Source organism: Argentina anserina, chromosome 3 (genome assembly GCF_933775445.1).
Source record: "Argentina anserina chromosome 3, drPotAnse1.1, whole genome shotgun sequence".
NCBI lineage: Eukaryota > Viridiplantae > Streptophyta > Magnoliopsida > Rosales > Rosaceae > Argentina > Argentina anserina.
Genome location: NC_065874.1, coordinates 34,431,638 through 34,459,192, shown reverse-complemented (window position 1 = coordinate 34,459,192; position 27,555 = coordinate 34,431,638). Strand labels below are relative to the sequence as shown.

Here is a 27,555-nt window from a genome sequence, read left to right as displayed (position 1 = left end):
AAAATATCAAATCTTATAAAAGTAGAATAAATCGTTTGCCAGAATGCCGCATTATATGATATAAGTGGTAAGGTAAGGTAAAACTAACGTAGCCTAGAGTGTCGTCATACCCCAAGTTGCCTAGACAATTGCGACTAAACCATGCCACAAAAAACCTCATAACTGCGCGATCAACTTAATCCGTCCATAACAAACAAAGCCACTCCACCAAGGTGATCACTTTGACCACCAAGGCCTTGCCGCCATGTCGACAACCCAAAAATGTTACGGCCTTGGTGCAATCCTGGGAATCTTCAAAGATAATCAACACAGTCCTAAGGCTTTTATGGGGAAAAATTAAGCTTGAGATGTCCAACATATTTAAAATAATTCAACGCCGTCCCGATTATAATAAGAACGCCGTAGCGTCATATTCCTTTATATATATATATATATATATATATATATATATATATAAGCTTGAGTATCACATAAATGGGCCTTATTATTAAATGGGTTCACATGGGCCTGAACAAATGGGTTTTGATCAAAAACTAAAGCTTAACCTACGGCCCAAACGCCAAATCCACAAACCCCGGCTCTCTTCTTTTCTCTCGTCTCCAGTTTTCACTTACTCGCAGCCGTCGGTCTAGCTTCTTCGTTGCCAAAGCAATATAAGGAGTAAGTTTTCAGTAATAGTATTCAACTTTGTTTAATGATATTGCAATTGCTTTATAAATATTGATCGATTATGTGATACTCTTCTACTGTGCAAGACGCATTTGAATTCCCTTTTCAAATAGGAAACTAATATGCATGGCTTGCATTGATCAGTTTCTTTTGTTCGTGATTAATCAGAAGATGAAGACCCAAAAAACCAAGGGGCTAGATAGTGCAGCAATTAAAGACGAGGATGAAATTGGTAAGATCTATTTCGCTCGATGCAACTAGGGTTTTGAAGCATAGATATATAATGATTTAAGTGGTGTAACATGATATGTTGATTAGGTGTTTTGAGTCGGCGGGAGAAGAGATCACAATCGGCAAATGTTGTCAGCTACGATGATCTCCCTGACTTTCAGTTGGTTGAAATCCTATGTCGACTTCCTAGCAAGGAATTCGTTTTTCAATGCAAATGTGTTTCCAAGCGTTGGCTCAATCTCATCTCTGATCCTTTTTTTGTTGGACGCTTTCTACATCTTCAAAGATTTTATAAGAAAACACCAGTAGCACGTTCTCTGATAGACATAGAAGGAAAGGAATTCACCCCCAATCGGACAAATTCGTCATCATCCAATATTTTAGATCCACTGTTAAAAACACTCACGAGTTTCTACGGTTTGGAAAACAAGCCATGCCATATGCGGTAGCGACATCTAACGATTTAGTTCTGTGCTGTAGAACTCAATATAGGTGTGACCAACGTGATTTCTACATTTGCAATCCTTGCACAAGGCAATGGATTGCTCTTCCTCCCACCAGTCGTAGTTGCACGCATGTACCAATTGGATTCATTTGTGATCACTACTATGACGAGGAAGATGTTACTAACATTGATGGTACTAGTAATACTGTCAATGTTAAAAAGGATTACAGGTGCAAGGTTGTGAGAATTCTCCCTTACGAATCATTGACGACAATGTATTGGAAGTTTTTCCCCAAGTTCATTGTTCAGGTGTTCAGTTCCGAGACAGGTGAATGGAGAGAGTCAATTGTATCATCACCAAAAAGCATTAGAATTGCAAGCGGAGACCCTGGTGTTGCTTATAATGGAATGTTGTATTGGCCATATGCCCAATCCAAACCTCGTAATGAAACCAGGCTTATTAGGCTCCATCCGTTTATGATCGGCAATGCCAGTGCCAGTACTGGTAGCCCTAATGGTGATGATACTGTTGGCAATAATGATCACTACCAATTTCGTCTATTTGATGCAGTTGATGATGATATATACAGCCCATGTATATGCGTGCGCCGAGGGCGCCTACAATTGTGGGCGTGCTGTCGATGAGGTACATAATTTGTTGTTTGGGAGTCAACAGGTGGTGATGATGATGATGATGATCTTGGATCATCAGCTGACAAATTCAATTTGAAAAGAGTGAGTGTTAACGTTTATCCAGTTATCGGTGAAGCTTCTTATTGTCCTCAATATGGTGGAGCTAAATTTCTAGCTGTCTTGTCCAAAAAAAAAAATTATAGCTGTGGACCCGAATGATGAGGATATATGCTATGTGCTATGCCTATGCCAACCGTATAAAAACAACTCCATTTGACTATCTATTGTTGACACATCAGTCACAAGCTTGCTCCCTCATCTTCCTCTCCACCCAAATAATTATATATTAAAAACTCATTCAAATTAGACATTTCCATTGGATTAAGGATTAGTCAAAGTATGAATATGTTATAGTTGCCATGTCATAAGTCAAGTTTTGAATTTGAGAATGCAAAATAACTAATTGATTGAAGATGCTCTAAGTATTTCACGTACAGCAGCCGTAGAAGCAGCTGGTCAGGAATAGATACGAGCTCCGACCCGTCATGGTTCATTCAATTATTGGTTGAAGAATTACCCAAATGACTAGCTAGATATGAGCATACTTTCTTTCTCCACAAAAAAAAAATTATATGAGCATATGCTGGATATATACTTTAGGATTAAACTCAACTGCATGCTATATATAATTTCTGTTTAAGTTTTTGTTTTCCTGGTCGATCACTTGGTTTATACGTCATAGTACGTGCAGTGATACATGTATTTGATGAATGGTAATTTCATAGCTATATATGAGAGCTAGCTTTAGTACTACTGCATTTGCATGTCGTTCTCTTAATTCCTTGTTCTTGTTTCTTTAGCTCTCTGCTTCTCTTCATTGTACGGCCGGCTAGCTAGCTATAGTTTAGAAACTTGATTTCAGGGTTTGTTTATGTTATTGCCAAGTGCCAACAGCTCCAAACTAATAAGTGATAACTTACGTACATTTGTTTGGATTTTGCTTTCATAATCCTGTCATCAAGTTGTTAAAGATAGGTCACTTTTAGGTCATCAAGTTGTTGCAGTGCTGGTCAAGAAAATGAGGCGTGTTTCTTTTAATTGTAACATATAAATAATGGTTTAGCCGCACGAATAGCTAGCACTAATATTGATCTGCGTAGCTTCAGTATTCAAAACCAGACAAAAAATGGAAACATACGCTGACTATATATATATATATATATATATATATATACAACTCAAAGATTTAAACAATGAAAAATGAGGAACACGATTAGATGGATAATCTACAGTCGGATGAGGGAGATGATACATGCATACATGTGTGCGTTTGTACTCAAGATCATAATGGTGAGTACTGATCTGCATTAGTAGATCCAGTGGGTACGTCAGAGATGGCGGCGAGGATACGGTTGATAGTAGCAGAACGAGCAAGTTTGAAGCTGTTGTTAAAAGACCTGAGTTTGTTCTCAGAGAAGAGATTGGATGAACTGGAAAGGATTACATAAACTAAGGCTTGAACAACCACAAACATCCCCACCTTCAATAAGCTATCCATCAGCGAAATCGACTCTAGCGCCATTTTTTCTTCGAAGAGAATTGATTTGATGATCGAGAAGGTCTGGAAAGCAAGTATTTTTTTTTTGTAAGAAGAAGAATAAGATAACAGATGATGATGGAGTACTTGAGAGCTAGGTTGGCCTTATATACAGAGATGGAGAAAACAGTAAAGGCTGCTTCATGAAGCAGCTTCTAATTGATTTATTTAGAGTTTGCTACTAATTATTGACCAGACTACTATTTCATATGCCACAGAACTCGGAAAGGGTCTCTGCTTTTCTTTCTTAACAATATAATTGGATGACCCCAAATTATTGATTTTGCTAACGGTGACAAAGCCCTGACGATGCATGCCTACAAGTGCGTGCTTGTGTAACGCAGCCTATTCTTTTGGATAAAGATATGGAAAGGGAAGGAAGGAAGCAAGAAAAAGGGAGAAACAAGTTTCCTCCTGTTCAGGGTTTAAAGCTTACGTACATATTGTGAAGATACAAGAGATTCTTGTGGCCTATGTGAAAGAAACTAATACAGAGTCTTGTTCATTCACTTCATTGTGTACCTTATCTTATCTCCACAATTACTTGAACCTACAGGAAAAGCTACCTCATTGAGCAGGAAGAACAAAATACTTGGGGATAATGTATAGTTCTGTTTTTATTGATATCGTTCTTATCTCTAAATATAATCTTACACGTACAAATTTATCATACCTAATACATATCTTCAAGTCATGTAGTACTTTCAATCGTTTTTATGTGGGTTTTATTTTTGAGCTCATAACTTAAGAAATTTCAAGTATGCAAACAGTTGTTCTTGTTTGGGGGGGTGACACCGTTCGGTGCCTATTTACCTAATACGGCTTTCTTTCTTAATTACTCTATTTTTGATAATGAGTCTCAAGAAAAGCTACCTCATTGAGCAGGAAGCACAAAATACTTGGGGATAATGTATAGTTATGTTTTTATTGATATCGTTCTTATTTTTAAATACAATCTTACACGTACAAATTTATCATACTTAATACATATCTTCAAGTCGTGTAGAACTTTCAATCGTTTTTACGTGGGTTTTATTTGAGCTCATAACTTAAATGTATTTACCATTATTCCAATTTCACAATTTAAAATGCTAGGCGATTATTATTAAGGAGCTACTCATATGTGACATAAAAAATTAGCATAACTCGCGTCCCATTTGATGTAGAAGAGAATACTTACCTTGGTTGCATTTCGTGGAGTTATGTGTTTTCCTGTGGGTAAATAAAAATGAGAATCAAACACATGGAAACAGTTTGGAGGGTAGTGCTCCATACATTATCATATACACACAGTTCAATATTACTTGTTAATTAACTTTAGATGGGTGCTTAAATTCATTACTAGATAATCAATAAAGACTATATATCTTAATTAACAATTGCTTACCTAATGTTTAGAAAAGCAAAATAAACTTTTTAAAAGGGTAAAATAAACTCTTAGCGGGTTGTAATTGTTGTTAACCTAATATTACTTAATCAATTTAACGGTTGAGATGAAATCACATTATATATATACTAGTTATTTTAGTTTTATATTAATACGGAACGAGACGAGATTGAACAAGACTTATTAAGTTAATCCTATCACGTTCCGTTATTTTAAAATGAGACCAGGATGGGATGTACATTTTCAAACATGAATCTCGTCCTCGTCCTTGCAAGTTTAGAGACGAGACCGGGATTTCGGGACCAAATGCCCAGCCCTAGAAAAATGCAACCAAAACAACCTTTCAAACACAACAAGTATACTTCTAATGGATTACACGACAGTTCTTTCTCAAAAGAAAAGATTCGATTTTTATACTTCTAACACCCAACTGAGTCCAACTGAGAGAGAGAGAGAGAGAGAGAGAGAGAGAGAGAGAGAGAGAGAGAGAGAGAGAGAGTTGGAAAAGAACTTACCCTTCAGAACCTTGGAGTGAAGATCTTTGGCTGGCGGCAAAGCTTTGATGAGAGATAGGACTCACGAGAGAGTAGTCTTGGTCCTTGCAGACAAACACGGGGATTTTGGGCCGTTTATTGGGCTTTTTATTGGGCGTATAGACAGAGGCCAGTAACGTATAGTCGTACAAAGACCCAACTTGTGGAGTAGCATATATACAGTAGTTAGGGTTTTGTCTTCCTATATTCAGCTAGCTATTCCCACAAGAGAATTACGAAGATGTCGAACCTGGATTGGTATTTGTATCTGCGAACGCTAAAGGGTGATGAGTTCTGCCGTGTAAATGTTAGTAAACTAGTATGCGAGAACTCGAGACCTCAACTGGAACGACAGCACATTATATATGATGACGAAGATCTAGATTATGATGAGGATGATGTTTTAGATTTAGGGTACCTGTTCAAGGATTCTGTGACCAATACAGTTCACCGTTTGGAATGTTCAAGATACTGCTGCAAGTTTGCAACCACCATCGATACCAAACTCTATCTTCTGGTAAATTCTCCTACTGATGATTATTCCAATGGCAGAAGAATACAAACCTCCCTGGACGTGTTTAAGGTTTATGATCCTTTTCATGGCTTATGGACAATTCTCCCTAGTCCACCGATTTCTGATACCCACCCTCGTTATGTCTATGAACACTTTGAATGGGGACACATGCTCGGCGTCTTTGATCGGCATTGTGAAGGAGCCCCATACGTTTTTGACACGATTGAAGAAAAGTGGATGCCGGCGGTTGGCTTACCGCGTCTAGTTTGCGCAGTAGAGTTTTCTGGATTTCTAATCGGCATAGACTTCGATTCACGTTATAAGAGTAATGGCTTGTTGATTGTTGCCTACAAGTTGGATGATGAGAATGGTTTGCCGGATTCCAACTCCAAACACACACTAGATGGCGATCTTTGGGAGATATTTTATCCTCCTTTAGGACGGGAAGGTATGTACCATCTTACTCGCTTCGGTGATGACCATGTTATCTTCTGCTGTGGAGTTGATTACCATAGCAGCTGCTTCATACTTTTTGCGGTGTTTCGTGTGTCTGTCTCAACCGTTGGCGGCCTCCCAATAGTCCGTGCATCTTTTGAGCATAAGCAGCTATATAGAGTATCAGACGGTGGGTACTCACACATCTGCTCAACTTTCCTCATGCAAAATGCCCCCAACAATCGTACTCGTATGCATATTGGTTCCTTGCAACACATCATGCTAGATGACCAACCTGCGCAAGTAGAAGCAAGAAGAAGAACAAGAAGAAGAAGAAGAAGAAGAAAAAAAAATCAGCAGCAGCAGGAGAAGGAACTTGATGATGATGTAGCACAAACGTTTGATAATAATAAGCTCATGGCAGATGTGGACTGGGATGCTGGAGTTTTGGAGAAGTCCCTATACTTGTGTTTCGTGGAGAATCGAACAGATTGTTCAGTTTCCTACATTATCAAGGAAATAAAATTCAGTGATCTGATTTCAACATCATCTCATGATTCAAAATCAATATTAAGCCAAGTTGCTTCTACTTCCGGCTGCCATCTAGCTCTTCTGCCGTGTTGCGGTGTCTTCGGCTCCTTAATTCTTTTTGCTGGTGGCGGCGACCAGGACTTTCTCCGACTAGTACAACCCCCCGTGGAAGATGATTGTTATTCGGATCCAGGATGTGATGTGGTGGAAGAAGTAGCCCAGCATATACCTAACAGCAGGGATATACACTTCTATGATATGACGGCGTCAAATGATCCAAAGAGTTATAGTAACATCAAGCGCTTCACCAAATCTTTCAAAGGATTGAAACCTCAACCAGTACTAGCCGAGGTGGAAGGCAAACTCTATGCTCTAGCAGGTTCCCCAAGACCCAAGTATACGAATCCGAGTCCTTTTTTTGAGGTATATGACCCGAGAAAGAAAGAATGGTCGCCGCTGCCGGATCCCCCATCTTATACTAATTTCATATCCTCCAGGAGCTGTCTTGCAATTGCCGGCACCAACATCCTTGCTTGGGGTGATAATGAGTCTCCTGGAGTGTTTCGGTTTGACATGGCAGCTGACTCCATCGACAAAGATTGGAGACTGATGAAAAACTCTCGTGTACTCACAAATCCACCGCTTTCTAAATATGCAACCCGTACTCACCAAAGTTCTATAGTTGTGGACAACGACAGTAACGGCGGCGGCGATTTCGTGTTATTCACCTATGAGAAGGACTGGCTCCGGAGACACTCTGATTTACAAGTCCATCTCATTTCGCGTGAACTTGATAATGTTGTGCGTCTCCCAAGTTTGAATCTGCCAGAAAGTGTGTCGTCTTTTCTCAATCGCAACAATGGTCACTCTAGTTTTGTCCATCTAGGAGGTCGAAGGGTCTGCCTGGTTTTGTCCTCCACATTCGAGGGTCCATACAGTAGGACTGTGTTTCAGCTCGGTGAAGCTGACAAGATGAGTATTGGCATCTTAGTGTTTGAGTTTGAAGTTACCAGGAACCGGGAATCTGTGGCTGCTGAATTTGTGTTTCAACACACGCTTGAGTATGATACCAATAGCGATGCCAAAAGGAATTCTAAAACCTCTGACGCACACTTGGTGGGTGCATTTTTGTTGTAATTTGAGCTTTTGTATTTCTCTTTTTTATGTTTGTTTGTTCAAATCGGTGTGTTATTTATGAAAATTATAAAATCAGTAAAATCACCGCTCCAGTTTGGTTCAGGGCTGGTCAAAATTTGCAGACGTACTTGGAGTGTTGCATTTGGTTTCTTAGAAGTGGAGTTGTAATTGTCAGTCATGAAATGCAGTTCGACCCTTTTGTTTCATGTTATCCAAAACTCAAACAATATATATGGTGATACGAATTAACCAACAAAATGCATTTGAAAATTGAATCAACTAATCAAGTGGTTAGAAAGTTTTGGAAAATGAAAGTGGAAATGCGAGTTGTCATTATGGTATCTACTGTATAAAAGTCTTTTCTTCAAAGTTCAAACACGAAGATAAAGAATCCATTGGCTGAGTAAGCACAAAAACGGAGGGAAAAACTAAGTCTTCGGTTCCCTCTGAAATAGCTGAGAAGTTCTGCACCAAAACCGATTCACTCATGGTCTAGCTGATTCTGCACGAGTGGTCTAGCTGGATGGTCCTCAGACTCCTCTTTATATTTCATCCTTTTCTCATAAGTACCTAGATAATTTGTCATTCCCAGAGAAAATTGTTGCATGACACCTGAATGTTGCATTTGGTTAGTGAACTGTAGTAGGCAGTCGCTCAGTAGATTTGACATTCAAACAACCCCTTTGTTTCATGTCCCAGGATAGCAGGATAAACTAAAAAGATGATTATGTTCGTCTATATAAATGCCATGTGATTGGTAAAGCAGTTGGGTACAATTTGCTGAAAAGTTAATACAACAAAATTGCATCATAAAGGTTTAAATCAATCGCTCAAGTCATCAAGTCCTTCAATTCCTGCAAAGTCGCTGACACCACCAAGATTTGCATCCAAATCCTCACCGTCTTCATCATCTTCATCAGTTTCCATGGCGTCCTCAGATTCCTCTTCATCACTATCTTTGTCTTCATAAATAACTGGCCCCGTAGTGCCATTCTCATCATCCAAATCATCAACAACCTGCAAAGAAGAGTATCATGAAATAAATATCTTCCAGCATTTCACTTGCACAATCTTCACCACCAGAAGCAATCTTACCCCTGTATACAGCAAGTCTACGACACTTGATAGTTGAAGAGCAGATGAAAAAGTGGAGACTCTGGACTCAATGAGCTGCATGTACAATGAAACATTTTGTTAAAACAGTTCAATTTCAATCTGGTATGATACAAAACAGTTCACTATTCACTTTGTAGCCTTCTAGAGCACAAACGAGAAATGCAGACCAACAATCAACTTCTGATGGAAGACATATATGTTACTCCATAGTTTTCTTCGGTGACCATCAATTAAGAAAGTAATAAAGAGCTTATAATTCTTATTCATTCACAGGGTTGCTATTAATCAATTTCCGTTTCAGGGAAGGATATACATTCCATGTTAACAGTTCCTGACCTGATATAACGAATTCAAGGCACTTAATGAAGATTCTTGAGACACTATCCCACTTGCATGTTGAAGAAGTAGACTTCTCAACCATGGAAGCGCACATGCCAAAATTGCACCCCTGGAGTGAAAAATACATTGGACAAATTCATTAGGTAGTGTAACATAGAAGTTTGAGTATAAAGCCAACCAAAAAAAGTTTAATTGACTCATATTCATAACAAAGAAAGAAGACAGATTTTCCCAAATTTTCTTTCAAGCATGATTCGGCATCTAATCACCCACAGAGAGGAAATTATCACACAATGTACAAATCTGTGTTGTATTTTGTATTTAGCTCCACATAATAGAGAGGATACAGCACACTGTCAGATACCTTACCTTGACTCTACGAGAGATATGAGAGATTGTAAGAGCTTCAAAACACCAGCTGGATTTAATTGAGAGACAGACTTTTCAATGACCTGAACCAGCAGATAATTTGCTTGTTATAACACTTACCTTAAACATTAATGCACAGTAACTAAAATGCAATACGAGAGTGACTACCTTCTCATCTTGGGTGTATAAACACTCTAATAGAAGGGCACGGTCATCAGCATGTAGTGCTTGCTTAAGCAAAATATGTACAGAGTCTGCACTCGGAGGTTTTGCCTGGAGAGAAGAGCTTTCTCTATTTTGGGTCTCCACTCTATTATCAGAAACTATATTCAAACTAGCAAGTTCTCCCATGGTTGGTTCACTCAAATCCTGATCAATGAGGACTCCATCTGCAGCCTCTCCATGACCTACATGTATCAGAACATGCATAGTCAACAAACTAGATGTTCAAGATTCATATGACAGAATTTTCAGATTAGATTAACATAGAGTAAACAAGTACAAAAACACCTAACCAATGGTAATGTTACAGTACTTAAAACAGCATATAAACTTCAAAACCTCAATCAGCACTCCTAGTTGCATCAAGTAAAACAAACCTTACCAATTTCAATCTTCTCTTTAATTGCAGGACTATCGAGCTCCTTTGCTACCCGCTTCTTACTTGATTTTTTAATCTTCATCTGCTAATTCTAAATCAGAAACGAAAAACTGATCAATGACAACAGTATTGTAATCACTAAAATAGGAACTTCAAAACATAATATAAGAACTTTGATTTTATAATCAACAGACAACAACACATAGAAGTATGACCTTTGATTTTTATCATATTTATCAATACAAAACAAAATTAATAATGCTGCATATCAAGATTCTATGGGAACCACTACAACAACAAGAACTTTCGATTCATCAATTTCAATTTTCCATCTATACAAAACAAAAATTGATAAGAACTTTGATTTTATAATCAACAGACAACAACACATAGAAGTATGACCTTTGATTTTTATCATATTAATCAATACAAAACAAAATTAATAATGCTGCATATCAAGATCCTATGGGAACCACTACAACAACAAGAACTTTCGATTCATCAATTTCAATTTTCCGTCTATACAAAACAAAAATTGATAAGAACTTTGATTTTATAATCAACAGACAACAACACATAGAAGTATGACCTTTGATTTTTATCATATTTATCAATACAAAACAAAATTAATAATGCTGCATATCAAGATTCTATTGGAACCACTACAACAACATGAACTTTCGATTCATAAATTTAAATTTTCCATCTATACAAAACAAAAATTGGTAATGCAACATATCAAGAATCAATGGAGAGTACTACTAAACTATGTTGCACGGACACGGGTTCGGCACCATGGCAAATCTCAAAATCCAACACTTGACATGGCTTGGACGTGGCAAATCCAAATCTATTAATATTAAGTATACTAATGTATTTATGTATAAAAAAGAGGATGGAGAAACTGAATCATACAACCAAAGACTACAAAAGTTCCGTGCACACAATCACTAACCAAATCTTGTTCTCTGTGTTTGTGATGTGTTCTTCAATTAAGCCCTTAGATTGGTTAGCTTCAACCAACAAAGACTACAACAATATTTATATTAACAAACTGAATCATCAACAGTATAACCCAAAAAGAGAGAGAAAAGAATTAGAAACCATCAAATTGATTGCATGAGCGATCAAATCAGTTCTAATGCATCAACAAATAAACCATTGACAAAGTTCTAACAGAATCTACATCTTACCACTACCGAGATCATCAACAAAGGAAAAAAAATGATTGCAGTTGAGTTCATCCTATTCATTAAACATCTATATGAACATATGCTTACGCACCAAATATATGAATCTGTGTACCAAGAAGTATATGCCTGCACAAGTAGATACATCGACAGACTTTTAATTACAGAACAATCAGAAAAGCTACAGAGCAAAAGCTTAATAGCCTCATTAGCTAATTGACTTAGAAATTGATACAGAACAAAGAGTATTAAGCCTTAATATTAAGTTCAACCATCAGTTCATTCATCACATCCCAAAAGCTACAGTATAATTCTACAAATGAGTAGAGCGATAGTATAAAACTTGATGAAAATTAAAACCCAGATGAAAAATGCAACCAAAAAACGGTTTGAACACAACATGTAGACTCCTAATGGATTACAAAACAGTTATTTCTCACAGAAAAGATTCGATTTTTATACTTAGGAACATCCAACTGAGTCTAACATAAAGACTTGCTTCAGAGAGAGAGAGAGAGAGAGAGAGAGAGAGAGAGAGAGAGAGAGATGATACCTTTAGAACCTTGGAGTGAAGATGTTTGGCGGCAAAGCTCAGATGAGAGAAAGGAGAGAGTAGAGACGGCTGCGCGGTCAGGCGGGGTTTTATTGCTTCTTGAGTTCTTGTAGTGTGGGTTTTATGTCTCGGGCCGTTTGTCGGGCATTTCGGCCTGTTAATTGGGCCCGTTTATTTGCCTAGCGGAAAATATTGTCAGATTTCGAATTCAATCAGTTTGTTTTTTCTTAAGGGGCGTATTTAATTCTGATTTCAAATAATTCTGATTGATTTATTATAATTAATGGATTCTGAAAATTCATAGATTATTTCAATTCCACATAGATTCAGCCAGATTTCATTGTATTGTATTTACCAGATTTGTTTTGATTTGCTTGGATTTCACAAGTGCATGTATGATTTTTATATTATTATTAAATAATAAAATATAGAACATGGAGAATTAATAAGTTGGTTTTCTTTTTTAACAAATTATAAAATAATAATGTATTTTACAAAGTAATAAAAATATAAAAACAACCAAATATTATATAGTGAAAATTGCAAAGACAATTAGAAAAGTACATTAAGAGGCTGTATACTCATCCATTCCGACCTCATTGTCATCATAGTCTTCATGATCCCTCTCATTCGCATTGTCCTCATTATTTTCATTCGCATTGCCTTCAATATCATTGTTATCTTCTTGACTTTCATTATTACCATTATGTGGTCTATCTTCCCACATAGCTTCAGCAATATTAAGTCTCCAAGCATTAACCTCTGCTCTTTGTTGTAGTTGACTTTGAGAAAGTAGTTCAAGATTCTCGTCTTCCATATCAAGTTCTTCATCATTTTCTATTTAAGGAGAAAATTCATCGGAACGACATTCTTTATGCATACATGTTAAGCAATAACAAATATTCCTATGTATTATTAGGGATTAATATCTCATTTTTACATAATCCTAAAGTCACATGAGTTTGATTCAATTCTATAAACTTCTATAAGCATCTATAAAATAAAGGTACAAGGTCAATATCACAAATGTGCAACTATCTTGAATGAGGATCAAAGATATAATAACAATTTTATAAACTTTCACCCAATTAACATTCAATAGTATTCTAAAATCTGAAATTTGATTGTTATACAATTGATTTTTTTAGCAAAACAACTATTAGTACAATTATAAAAAAAACAACCATCATTTCTTTTTTGCCTACAATAATTATACCAAATCACAAGAAAAATCCATAAAATTGATTTGAGCAATTAAAATAAAACACATGATTAAGAACATAAAAATTTCCGATCTTATTGAGAGAGAGAGAAAATACATCAAAATCTCATGTCTAGATGCTTGATTTCTAACAAGCATGATATAGTGTAAAAATACTTCAAAATCCAACAAAATCAACTAATAAATGAAATCATTCAAAATCAATCGATTTTTGAATACCACCATAATTCATAGGAGTTTTTGAAATCTTAATTGAATACCTTGAGATTTCAATGGATTGTTTAAAATCTTAATTGAATACCACAAGATTTCAAAAGATTCTTCAAATACAAGATTTGACATAAATGCCGATTTGCACCCTAAACTTGGCTGAAATTGTCAATTTGCACCCCGAACTTGCATTTGAGTCAATTTACCTCCTAAACTTGGTAAAAATTGCCGATTTGCACCTTATCCGTCAAATTTAATGTTTTCAATCCAATTTTAAGTCACATGTCATGCATTTAAGGGGTAGTATTGTCATTATATATTTATTCATATTGAATAATGAAATAAATTAATAAAATTACTTAAGAGGAACACTTGCTACAATGTTTGTTTTTTCGAAACATGTTATTGATTTATATATTTATTATTTTATGTGATATGGTATGTTAAAAGATATTAGAAAAAATATAAATAAATAAATACATTGAAAATTAAAAATAAATGTGTGTTTCGAGAGAATTACTATTCTACCATTATGTGTGTTAGCCTTATTAGGTTTCCTGTTAGAGATAAATTCGCATCTCTGTAATAGATTAGGACTTCGAATCCTACTGATTGTGGTTGTGTAATGCCTATATATTGGCCTCATTATCAATCAATAAACGGTTACGTTCTGTTTTATTATGTCGTTATTATTCTCGTTTTGTTCATCCTCCAACAATGTGTACATATAAAAATATATTTATACACAACACACTATATTTGAATGGGTGGGTATATTGAATATATAATTCAAAGTAGGGTTAAGTAGGTAGAAAAAAGATGTAAATAAATAATTTGATTAACAAAATAATCCTCATTTTAAAGAATATTTTTATTTGTTTTTAAGAAAAATATAAATAGAAAATGACAACATTACCCCTCATGTGTATGACATGTGACGCAAAATTGGATAGAAATAGTTAAATTTAACAGATGGGGTGCAAATCGGTAATTTTTACCAAGTTTATGAGGTAAATTGACTCAAATACAAGTTCGGGCTGTAAATCGGCAATTTTGACCAAGTTTAGGAGGTAAATTGACTCAAATGTAAGTTCGGGGTGCAAATTGACAATTTCAGCCAAATTTGGGGTGCAAATCGGCATCTATGCCTACAAGATTTCAATGGATTGTTTAAAATCTTAATTGAATACCTTGAATTAAGGGCTTATGCGACTAGCCTCACGCCTTTATTAATGAAATTGCCGAATACAATTGGGGTAACGAGAGAACAATCTAACTAATAAGAGCTAATCTTATGTATTCAAACACGCACCAACTAGTAATAGTTGACATACCAAACATTTCAATTTGCTTTACAAAAGTGACATATTGAAAAACTCAGTGTTTGCACAAGCAACCAAACACATATAAAACATTAGAATAATTAAGATCACTTTCTCAATATGTTGCCAAACCCATAGAAAGCATTAGAACAACTAGAACAATTCAATCAATTTTGGTTTGAATAGTTTTTACAGGCAAAATATGTTTGATTTGAGAGCAAACACGACATGCTTCTGAAAAAAAAAACATAGGATACAAATGAAGCTCACTTATGAAAGAAATCTGATGGTAGCAATTGATGAGTTTACTTCCAAAATATATAATGCTCATAGCTAACTACCTATTTGGGTAGTTAACGAAGTGGTGTTTGGCCACCATGGGAGCACCAATCGGAAGAGACGATGAGTATCAGTACACTCGGAGCGATTCATTCATTTGTATGAAATATAACTCTATTTAGAAAGATCATAAAACATAATGACAAAATGTTGTGGTTTCAAAACATAGGGATGCATTTTCAGCTCACCCTTATCCTTATACACTTCCATTTTTGGTTTGTAAGCTCTCGTTTCGATTCTTTTGCGGGTAATGTAAAAAGTTTTTGGAATTTTGGATGGCACCAAATTTTTCACACCATATCATGACTCGGGCAGTGTTATACTATAATTCAATTGGCCTGGAAATAATAAAGGAAAAACCAAAAAAGACTACTATAATTGACATGCGACTCTATCAGTGTTCACCAACTGTCCCAGTTACCGCTTCAGCCTGCAATTCTGGAATCTCAATTGATAAGAAATCAGGGCACCCCATTCTATGTTCTTCAAGCCTCACTTTCCCATCATCAAAAGGTCAACCTAAACAAAAAACACAACCATTTCATCCAAACCCAGAAACCAACTTTCACAAATTCTGGGAGCCCAAAATGAGCCCATCAAAGACCACTAGGAAGCTTGATGTGGTTTCACCAGTTCCAGCTGATATAGACATTGCCAATTCAGTTGAGCCTGTTCACATCTCTGAGATTGCCAAGGACCTTAGTCTCAGTCCTGACCACTATGATCTCTATGGGAAATACAAAGCCAAGGTCATTGCTTTTGTTTCCTTCATTGGTTTTTTTGTTGTTGAAGAAAGTTTGATTTTTTTTCTGTATTGATTTGAATCTGGGTATTGGTAATAGGCTGTGTTTATGTTTCTGATGATAAAGTCTGAATCTTTGAACTGGGTTTTGAGTTTAAAGATGTGGGTATTTGGGTTTGTGTAGGTTTTGTTATCTGTGATTGATGAACTCAAAGGATCTAGTGATGGATATTATGTTGTGGTGGGAGGGATTACTCCTACACCTCTTGGAGAAGGCAAGTCTACCACCACTGTTGGACTGTGTCAAGCTTTGGGTGCTTTTCAAGATAAGAAGGTAAGCTTTTTATCTTAAAAGTTGTTTCTTTTGTGGTGTTTACCCTTACATGAGTCTTCTTTGGTTGTTGGTATCGAAAATTTTCAAATAATAATCAGCAAATTTGGAGTTATACCCGTTTGATGAGAAAAAAAAATCTCTTGAACTATAGTGTAGATGAGAATGTACCAAGATACTAGTGGAACTGGATAAGATACAAGATAAGCTGGTTTACTTCAGCATAGGCATATGAAACTGTGAAATCATATGACTTCTGTACATCTCTTTCTTGTTTACTTTTCTTTTGAAGCAGTCCGACGGTGTATGAGAGTTTTACGATACAAATGTATTTTCTTGCACCACACTTCTCAATAATCTCATAATTTTCAGAGATGTGTAACCACACAAATCACAGTTAACAGCATTATGCTAGTAGTCGTTGTTGTTGTGGTCCTGATCAGAATTTATCCCTTTTCATGATACTAGGTTGTCACTTGCCTTCGTCAACCATCACAAGGACCAACTTTTGGGATTAAAGGTGGTGCAGCTGGTGGTGGTTACAGTCAAGTGATCCCAATGGATGAGTTTAATCTGCACTTGACAGGAGATATTCATGCAATAACAGCTGCAAACAATCTTCTAGCTGCTGCCATTGATACTCGTATGTTTCATGAGGCAACCCAATCAGATAAAGCTCTAATGAACCGACTATGCCCACCAAACAAAGAAGGAAAAAAGAGCTTTAATGATATCATGTTTAGACGTCTGAAAAAGTTGGGTATCACCAAGACGCAGCCTGAGGACCTTACACCAGAAGAAGTTAAGAAATTTGCTAGGCTTGATATCGATCCGGATTCTATCACCTGGAGAAGAGTAATGGATATAAATGATAGGCTCTTGAGAAAAATAACTGTTGGCCAGGGGCCCGAAGAGAAAGGAATGGTGAGAGAAACAGGATTTGATATTTCAGTTGCCAGTGAAATAATGGCAGTTTTGGCCCTTACGACATCACTAGCAGATATGAGAGAGAGGCTTGGCAAAATGGTAATCGGAAACAGCAGGGCTGGTGACCCTGTTACTGCCGACGATCTGGGTGTCGGAGGTGCATTAACAGTTCTTATGAAGGATGCTATTAACCCTACATTGATGCAGACTCTTGAGGGAACCCCAGTTCTTGTTCACGCTGGTCCTTTTGCAAATATTGCTCATGGAAATTCCTCTATTGTGGCTGATAAGATTGCGCTAAAGTTGGTGGGACCAGGTGGCTTTGTAGTCACAGAAGCTGGTTTTGGTGCTGATATTGGCACTGAGAAATTCATGAATATAAAATGCCGGTATAGTGGTTTAACACCACAGTGTGCAATTATCGTTGCCACCATAAGGGCTTTGAAAATGCATGGTGGTGGCCCTGATGTTGTTGCTGGGAAGCCTCTTAATAGTGCCTACACAACTGAGAACGTGGCTCTGGTTGAGGCTGGCTGTGTAAATTTGGCTAGGCATATTACAAATACAAAAGCCTATGGTGTGAATGTTGTTGTTGCTGTGAACAAGTTTTCAACTGACTCTGATGCAGAATTAAATGCAGTTAGAAATGCAGCACTGGCTGCTGGAGCGTATGATGCTGTTATATGTACTCACCATGCTCATGGTGGAAAAGGAGCGGTTAGTCACTTTGAACTGGGTTTTACTTGACTAATGAATTCTGGATGTTCCTTTTGCTTAGAGCATATTTTAGTATTTTGAAGTGGTGCGCAAAATTAAAAATGCATTTTGTGAGCTCTAGAATTGCCTTATAGCTCAGGGATAGCTGCTTGTTCTGTATTGCAACATTTACAAACTCTACCAGTTTTACTCCCACAATAATCTTTAATTCCTTATCTCACGGAGTCTTGTCTAGGCTGTCAGTTTTCTCTTTTATATGCTGTTGGAGCCCAATTGTACTCTTGCCGATATATTTCATTATCTCCTAGAAAATTCATTTTACTCACCGAATTTGTTTCGCTTCTTTAGAATTTCTAACTAGAATGATAATTATCTGCCCACTATAGTTATATCTTCTTTAACAAAGAAGTAAATGCCAAGCAAGTTTGATATCTAGTGGTGTGTATTCCATCTGTTAAAGCAAGGAGTTGGCAATCCTCCCGACTCCTGGCAGTATAATGTTGGTTTAGCTTCTTTAAATTAATGTGTAGCTGGCTCCTTTTCTCTAAATTGCTGAAACTGTCTGAATTGCTAAAACTGGTTTCATAATGATAAAGTTAATTGTGGTCTGCAGGTAGACCTAGGGATTGCGGTTCAGAAAGCCTGTGAGAATGTTACACAACCATTAAAGTTTTTATATCCTTTGGACTTTAGTATCAAAGAGAAGATAGAGGCAATAGCCAGGTCATATGGTGCAAGCGGTGTTGAATACTCTGAGCAGGTAAGATCCTGTGTTATTGTTTTAACATTTCAAGTTTTCTTTAGTATATCTCATTCTATAAGATAGAGAACACATATATTACAAGTTAATGTAGCTACATGTCTTGTGTTTCTCATAAACAGAGCATCAATTTGATTCCTCTACAGCAGTAGAAATATATACAAAATTTTGTATTTCTCTTTTGTAATATATATATATATATATAGTAAAGCCAAATTCGTATAATTTTGAACAGAAATTTAGATGACATGCTTATTGATATGAGACCTTTTCTGTATATATAGGCTGAGAAGCAGATTACAATGTACACTAAGCAAGGATTTTCTGGTCTGCCAATATGCATGGCAAAGACCCAGTATTCATTTTCTGATAAAGCTACTGCGAAAGGAGCCCCATCCAATTTTTTGTTACCAATAAGGGATGTGAGGGCAAGCATTGGAGCTGGATTCATATATCCACTGGTAGGAACCATGAGCACAATGCCGGGACTTCCAACTAGGCCTTGCTTTTATGATATTGATCTTGACACCACCACTGGAAGGGTTATTGGTCTTTCTTGAAGGTTTCTGCATTTGGTTCTCCACACACTCGCTGAGTTGCCCCTTCCTGAAACTTACTAATACTTCAGTCTTCTGTTGTTGTGCTCTTTGCTTTATTAATTGTATCAGCTCTATGTATGATTATAATAATATCAGAAATGAAAACAAGAAATCTCTGAGGTTAATTGATAATTAGCTTGTTTCTGATGAATAGGCTGTATCAAAAGAGGTGTTGAGTACAATTTGGTGATTTAATTAAAGATTGGCGACAATTGGAGCCTATCATCTAATTAGCTCATGCATGTATTCATACTAGAATACAGGTTCAAGGTATATATGATGAAAAGTCATTAGAAATTTATTTTCCCACCATCTTAGATGATTATACGGACCATTTTTTTGTTTTGAGTTAATACAGGCCATATTTAAGAAAGTAAACAAATGTAATAATAGTCCCAGAATTATTATGAGTAAAAAGTGAGGTTCCCTGGATAAGAAAATATTCTGCATAAATTTATATTTGATGAAGCAATGAAAAAAAAATTGTATCATCATGAAGTAATAAAGGTCCAAAAATTTGGTGTGCATTTAACAACCGAGAAAAAAAATCGGTTCTGCAATGGTTAAGATGAGCCTTAGGTATTTACTGGTTTATTTCTGGAATTACTATATTTGCTCCTGTAAATTTGTATCTTACTTGCTCTGCAATCTAACGTTGAAAAGAACAAATGCATATTATCACCAAAAATAGTTACTATCTTGAAGTTGGTTAAACTAGATTACCTCTTAAACACAAAACTTTCTTTCCAGCTTCATGGAATTGAAATTAACATGTCTGTCTCTTCTCTTACCATCCTCTTCATCTCTATTTTCAGAATTTCAGGTCAGGGTTGTTATAGTACTCACATCATACCCCCTTCCACCTTGATCTGCTTACAAAGATATAGCAATGGTGGATTGGGGACATAAATCAACAACAGAATACCTCTTACCAACAACCCTAGGAGAGTCGAAAGCCTCTCCTCGGCCATCAGTACTTGCACATATCACAACAAGTACAGATTATTCTTCAATGTCGTCAAGCCCACATTCCACAAGAGCTGAGACCAGCAAGGCCTCAATGTTTTCAATCTTCTTCTCCAAGAGAAACTTTAAGGTTTGTACTTACGCATTCATAGTCTCCTTCATTGCATGTACCATCCTCTTGGTTTTCAACCCTTCTCTCCCTTCGGTTCCTTTTGGCTTCAAAAATCTTCTTCATACGTCTCCTCAGACCCAAGACTCTCATTGGAAAAGCAATTCTTTACCACGGTTTGATGAGAATGGAAGTTTGAAAGGAAATGTGGGAGTTGATCAGAAGGGATTTGAGATTGGTCTTGATCAATCTTCTGGGAAAAATGGAGGAAAAAAGGAAAATGGAGGGATTGAAAGGGATAATCACATTGGTACTGCTCAGCCATCAAACACTAACAAGGAAAATGCAGAGACTGGAAGGGATAGCCATATTGGTACTGCTCAATCATCAAATACTACCAAAGAAAACGCAGAGACTGAAAGGGATAGCCATACTGGTACTCCTCAACCATCAAATGCTACCAAGGAAAATTTAGAGACTGAAAGGGATCATCATATTGGTATCCCTCAACCATCAAACACTACCAAGGAAAATGTAGAGATTGCTAGGGATGATCATATTGGTACTATTTTACCATCAAATACTACCAAGGGAAATACAGAGACTGAAAGGGATATTGGTACCGCTCAATCATCAAACACTACCCAGGAAAATGTGGAGATTCCAAGGGATGATCATGTTGGTATTCATCAATCATCAAACACTACAAATGAGAATGCAGAGATTGAAAGGGATCATCGTATTGGTACTGCTCAACCATCAAGTACTACCAAGGAAAATGTAGAAGCTGAAAGGAATGATCATCATGGTACTGCTCAATCATCAACTACCAAGGAGAATGCAGATATCGAAAGGGATCATCATGTTGGTACTACTCAACCATCAAACACTATCGAGATTAATGTAGAGATACAAAAGGATAATCATAATGATACTTCTCAATTATCAAACGCTACCACCTTTTCCACATTCAAAGACTCCAGTCACACAGGAACTGAAGTTTCTGATAAAGTTGAGGGTTCTGAGAAAAGAAATGAGACGAAGAATGCTTTGAGCTTTGATTCTTCTTCTAATGGAGAAAATGATATGAACAAGAAAGGGAAACAAACTGGGATGAAGCTGAATAATGAATGTGACCTATATGATGGAAGGTGGATGAGGGATGATTCTTACCCACTTTATGCTGCAGGATCTTGTCCCTATATAGATGAGCCTTTCAATTGTTTCCTTAATGGTAGGCCTGATAATGGTTACGAGAAGTATAGATGGCAACCAAAACATTGCAATATTCCAAGGTTATTTACATCAGCATGTTCTTTCTACTATATTTCGTTTAAACGTTGATTAGAGCTTGTTGGTTCTGTTTAGTAATGTTAGATTTGAATGAACTTCTGTTGCAGGTTGAATGGTAAGAAGATGTTGAGATTATTGACAGGAAAGCGTCTAGTTTTTGTTGGCGATTCTCTCAATAGGAATATGTGGGAGTCTTTGCTTTGTGTTCTTAGAAATTCAGTGGAAGAAAAGAACAAAGTTTATGAAGTTTCGGGCAGGGAAGAGTTCCGTACAGAGGCCTCTTACTCTTTCATATTTCAGGTATCTTTCTCATTATTCATCATCTGTGATTTGTAGTTCATAGACTGATAACTTCTTCATTTCTTTTCATTTGGTTGGTCTTAACTACTAATCTTCATGTATCAATAGGATTATAATTGTTCAGTAGAATTTTTTCAATCACAATTTCTAGTTCAAGAATGGGAGGGGAAACACAAAAATGGATCCAAAAAGGAAACACTTCGCATTGATTTAATGGAGAGTGCTGCGGATAACTACAAAGATGCAGATGTTCTGATCTTCAACACAGCTCATTGGTGGACTCATGAAAAAACTTCCAATGGGTAAGACATGCACACTTTCACTCTTATGTCATTGGTATATTAGGATACTTGGAATTAATAACAGCTAATTTAACTGAGAAACTTGCAGGTTAGGTTACTATCAAGAGGGTGATCATGTCTATGATGAGTTGAATGGCGAAGAGGCATATCGGAGGGCTCTATCAACTTGGGGAACATGGGTGGATACCAATATAGATCCTAAGAAAACTGCAGTTTTCTTTCGCGGCTATTCACCTTCTCACTTTAGGTACATTACATTAGTACTTCTACCCTGCATGGTTGGTTTAAAACTACAAAGCAACTTCATGATCATTTCACTTCCACAGGGGTGGAGCATGGAACTCTGGAGGGCAATGCCACGGCGAGACAAAGCCAACTACAGAAACTGAATACGGAGGAGAATATCCATCAAACATGAAGATCTTGGACTCGGTGATGGAGAAGATGAAGATTCCAATCCACTATCTCAACATCACAGCAATGACTGATTTCAGGAAGGATGCTCATCCATCGGTTTACAGAATGCCCAACTTAACAGCAGAGGAAAGAAAAGCGAATTCAATCCAAGATTGCAGCCACTGGTGCTTACCTGGTGTGCCTGAAACATGGAATGAGCTTATATATGCTCAACTCCTTAGACGCAATAAGCAACAGAGGAAGAAGAAGCAACATAAACAGAAACGTCAACAATAGAATCAGAGTACTCCCTTATAGAAAAAAAAAAAAAAACTCTGCGCATGTATATATGTTGGAACTTTTGCTTATCAAAATGGAGAAGATCCAACAGAACTCTTGTTTTGATAGACAGATAGAATATATTGTACTGATGTACGTTCAAGGGTAGTTTAGATGTTTGTTCGTATATCAGGAGTATACTGATGAAGCACGATACAAATACAGTTTCTAATATTCTTCTATTGATTCATTTAGGTGAAGTTCTAACCATTCTAATGTTTCTTCTCTTATACATAGTTACTTAGATATAGCTGAAATACACTGGTCTTAATTTTATTTGTTTGAGAAAATTAGTGATAAACTCATTCTTCAAGTCTATTTTTCAGATAAACCCACACCCTTTTATTTATTTTCCATAATTATAGTTCTTACAATTTTTCAAATGCTATAAACATGCAATAGTTATAAACATAAATTAAATGCTTAATTTGGTAAATCAGCCTTATCTTAAGGAATAGTCAAAAGAAATAAAAAAATTTGTTATTTATATATCTGTCTTAATAGATCAAAGCAAGTCATGAATGTCAAAAACTACCAAGTTGTCATTTATTTTGTTTCCATTACATTTGATCATGTTTTTCAACATATACATTCTTTCCTATTCAAAAACACAATTTTCTTTCTTCTGGTTGTCTATTTTTTTTCCCACTCATACTTTCTACTTTAGAGGTATGGTCATATACAACAGAAGATTTACCTCTATGGAAAATGATAATTAACTTATATGCAAGGATCAATCTACACATCTCACAAAATTAATTAACCGAATAGAAGTTACGTACATATACTACTCACACTCTCTACCTATAAAACCTACACTTCCTACCTTAGAGGTAGGGTCCTATACAACATAAGATTTACCTATGTGGAAAGAATAATTAACCTATATGCAAGAAACAATATACACATCTCACAAAATTAATCAACCGAATAGAAGTTACGTACATATACTACCCACACTCTCTACCTATAAAACCCACACTTCCTACCTTAGATAGGGAAAAAAAAGGAACAATCCACACATCTCACAAAATTAACCCGCTGAATAGAAGTTACGTACTTATTCCATAAAAGAAAAAAAAACAATCAAGCACCATACCCTCAAAAACCACCTACCTTCCATGTTCAACCCTCACACACACAACTAATTTTCCAGGTAGAATACATATAACCAGTAGATTCAACTCAACAATGAATCAACAATCAAATTTGAGCCATACCCTATAGCACAGGAACACCGTAACAACAATCACCACAAACACGGATAATTCATACAATTGGAAAATTAATACCTTAAGTAGATCAAAGAAAAATAAACAAGAATAAGCTGATGCAGAGTTGTCGACAAAACAACACCACTAACCAATTGAGCGATCCATTTATATCACGGAAAATGATATGTTCATCTCCTATCCAACAAGTAGATGTGTTTGGACTCTTAGATATGAAGTAACTAGAAAAATTTTAAATCTGGTTGAAAAGGTAGTATATAATTTTTTCCACCTGGATATCATAATTGTGCTTGATCTTCGAGCTCACTGAGAACAAAAACAAAAACAAAGTTTCTTCTTCCACCATCAACCGAGCTAATCGCAGCCACAATGGTGCTCAAAAAGTTGAGGCGGAGCCACGGCGAGATGCGCCAGCGTCAACCCGGCCGAAAAAGGGAACTGGAATTAGTCTCAATTTTGTGAAATTGAGAGTATAATCGAATAGGAAGTGAGAGGTGGAGGTCAAACTTATCAAGAGGGGTTGGAATGGCTCGCCAGAGCTTAAGAATGAAGCTGAAATCCATGGAAGATCGAGATACTGCCTCTAACTCCGATTTGGGAATCTTGTGCCTAAATCTACATGTATGGACTGGTTTTTATGGACAGAAGATCAACAAATTTTTTGCGGGTGCTCTGCTTCGGTTTGGCCGGACGATGGCACAATGGGAGGAGGAAGCCAACGGCGCTCTGCGTCAAAGAGAACCAGAGGAAGAGTCGGGGAGAGAAAAAGATGTCTGAGTGAAGCTTTTAAAAAAAAAATCTTATCCAATTCTCAATCTGATTACCCAAACGTAAGATTGATTAGTAATCCAATCAAATCGAATCTAGTCAAATCCAATTTGAAATCCTAGTCTAATCTTATCAGCCTTACCAAACACGGCCCTTAGGTCCAAAATTTAATCCATCATGTAGCATGGGGCATTTGCAGTTTTTTACACAATCACGGTTAACAGTTGGTTCAGCAATCGGAGGTGTTAAAGACAAATTAATGGATCAAAGAAGAAAACACTGCGCCTAGATATGATATAGCTCTCTATCATTGGACAATTGCACGCTGAAAGTGCAGATGTTCTTGTCTTCAACACAGGTCAGTTATGGAATCATTAGAAAACTTCACAGCGAGCTGTGGCTTCAGGAATTGGCATATATTATCAGTAAGTTGTGGCTTCAGCAAACAATGTTATTTTGAAAGAATTAAAGACTCTCTCGTCGCTGTAACTAGAATCGTTCTCGTCGTCCCATGCAGGCATGCAGCATCGGGCCATGCGTATTAATATCACCAGTAGCTGATAATATATGCATACGACCAAGACTAATTAAGGGACCTTACAAGACAAATCTTGCCAAATTGGCTGACTACAACCATTTGCATAGGACCAAGACTAATTAAGGATCCTTCCACGCGATTCAACTACCTCAATTCTCCAATCCGGTGGTCCAATGCACAGCAAGGCTTGCAGCAGGTGGGGATGGAGAAAGAGATTTTTGGAGATGAGAGATTCTACGTCTAAGAAGTGACAAAGAAAATAAAGCTTATAAGTGGGTGGATAATACCCAATTGTACCGATGTCTTTTGTGATTAAAACCCAACACCTGTGAGGTGGCTAAGTTGGGACAATATCGGTATAGTTGGTCTATGAGCCACGCTTGTCGTTGTTTAACATGGTATCAGAGCGGGTCCCTCTTCAGTCGCGCCTCCAATCTGTCGTGAGCCCGAGTTGGGTGTCACTTTGTTATGAGCCCAAGATGGGTGTCATTATCATGCCATCAGAGAGTTTCTGATTGGATGGTCACCAAGTGTCGTTGGTTACTGGACCTTGGTTTATTTCGTCCCAGTATGTGAGATGTTAATATGTCACGTGCAGACCTAAAAATTAGGTTACACGTGAGGGGGCGTGTTGGAGATGAGAGATCCCACATCTAAGAAGTGACAAAGAAAATAAAGCTTATAAGTGGGCGTATAATACCCAATTGTACCGAGGCTTTTTGTGATTAAAATCCAATACCTATGAGGTGGCTAAGTTGAGACAATATCGGTACAGTTGATCCATGAGCCACGCTTGTCGCTGTTTAACAGAGATTATCCCCGTCTACATTGTCATCAAATTCCTTGCTGCATGTTACATGCATTACTGTATTTACGTATTGCACATAACTAAAATTTAGATTAAACAATTAATTATGGCACCCTATATATATAGTTTACCTCTAAATTTTGTCTCTCGATTTTTAGATTTAATTGATACATTAATTCTTATATTCTCATTTATAGACATTCTTGTTCATTTCGTCAGCAACCCCATTCCATCGGTAAACTAGAAATGGAGCTCAGGTAGCGTGAAATTGTTTCCGAATGAGAAAAGGGATGTGTATGGCGAAATTTGAGGCTTTGTGAAAATAGGATATGGCCAGCAGGGCAAGAAATAACCTATCAACACCAAGCTATTGAGCTCTTCTTCAATGATAAGAATGATAAGAACTCGTAAATAGTGCATGTGGATCTGTAGCATTCATTCACGACTCATGAGAAGTCGAGCTTATCTTCAACATTACTCCTACCTACAACAGGTTTACGTACCACATCAATGTATGAAATCAAAGTTTAGCTTCAAACACTAAGCAGGAGCCATTCACTACACTAAGCATCAGCACACCAACTGCACTAAGCTTTTGCTGCATCTTCTAAAGTGGTAATTAACTTGTTTTTGTTCTTCCTGATGACACTTGAGATGATATAAATTAGAAATGTGTAGTCTTTCAGACGCTGAACGATAATCATTAAGCTTGGGAATTTTTTATACAAGGAAGGATTTTTTTTTACCCCCAAGTCAACTTCTTGTAGCTGGATGTTAAATTCAAAGATTGTTTCTACCATGCATTTATCATTGTATCATCGATGGACACATATGTGTTTGAACCTGTTAAGCTGAAGTGCACACATAAACAATCAAGTCTCACCATCTTTGGAATTACTAATCAAGGGAACGAAGACTACAATCTTCTATCTCAACATAATCATGGATTCACTGGTTTCCGAATGGATCATCATCCTTCAATTTTTGAATGCCCCTAGACCTAGAGCAAACAAAGCACTTGAGGTGCCGCCTACGAGGACAATTCCCACTTTTTT

At 36.8% G+C, this 27,555-nt stretch overlaps 4 protein-coding genes across 4 annotated transcripts; 2 read left to right on the top strand and 2 right to left on the bottom strand.

The window, feature by feature from the left end:
• Positions 1–3,232: 3,232 nt before the first annotated feature.
• On the bottom strand, positions 3,233–3,622 carry LOC126789347 (uncharacterized). Its single transcript, XM_050515488.1, has one exon. It carries the CDS (start codon positions 3,558–3,560, stop codon positions 3,321–3,323), a length of 240 nt encoding a protein of 79 aa, XP_050371445.1. The 5' UTR covers positions 3,561–3,622; the 3' UTR covers positions 3,233–3,320.
• A 5,199-nt stretch (positions 3,623–8,821) lies between these two features.
• On the bottom strand, positions 8,822–12,397 carry LOC126789342 (uncharacterized). The gene is made up of 7 exons (XM_050515485.1): positions 12,281–12,397; positions 10,541–10,619; positions 10,105–10,343; positions 9,937–10,019; positions 9,565–9,676; positions 9,208–9,282; positions 8,822–9,129 (listed from the first exon to the last, which is right to left on the bottom strand). Exons 2-7 carry the CDS (start codon positions 10,617–10,619, stop codon positions 8,935–8,937), a joined length of 783 nt encoding a protein of 260 aa, XP_050371442.1. The 5' UTR covers positions 12,281–12,397; the 3' UTR covers positions 8,822–8,934.
• A 3,359-nt stretch (positions 12,398–15,756) lies between these two features.
• Positions 15,757–19,679, top strand: LOC126789335 (formate--tetrahydrofolate ligase). The gene is made up of 5 exons (XM_050515475.1): positions 15,757–16,122; positions 16,300–16,449; positions 16,915–18,090; positions 18,704–18,850; positions 19,135–19,679. Exons 1-5 carry the CDS (start codon positions 15,757–15,759, stop codon positions 19,408–19,410), a joined length of 2,115 nt encoding a protein of 704 aa, XP_050371432.1. The 3' UTR covers positions 19,411–19,679.
• A 618-nt stretch (positions 19,680–20,297) lies between these two features.
• On the top strand, positions 20,298–23,519 carry LOC126789348 (protein trichome birefringence-like 4). The gene is made up of 7 exons (XM_050515489.1): positions 20,298–20,793; positions 20,920–21,087; positions 21,457–21,819; positions 21,925–22,117; positions 22,226–22,419; positions 22,508–22,666; positions 22,746–23,519. The coding sequence occupies exons 1-7, from the start codon at positions 20,339–20,341 to the stop codon at positions 23,110–23,112; spliced, it is 1,899 nt and encodes a 632-aa protein (XP_050371446.1). The 5' UTR covers positions 20,298–20,338; the 3' UTR covers positions 23,113–23,519.
• Positions 23,520–27,555: the final 4,036 nt, after the last annotated feature.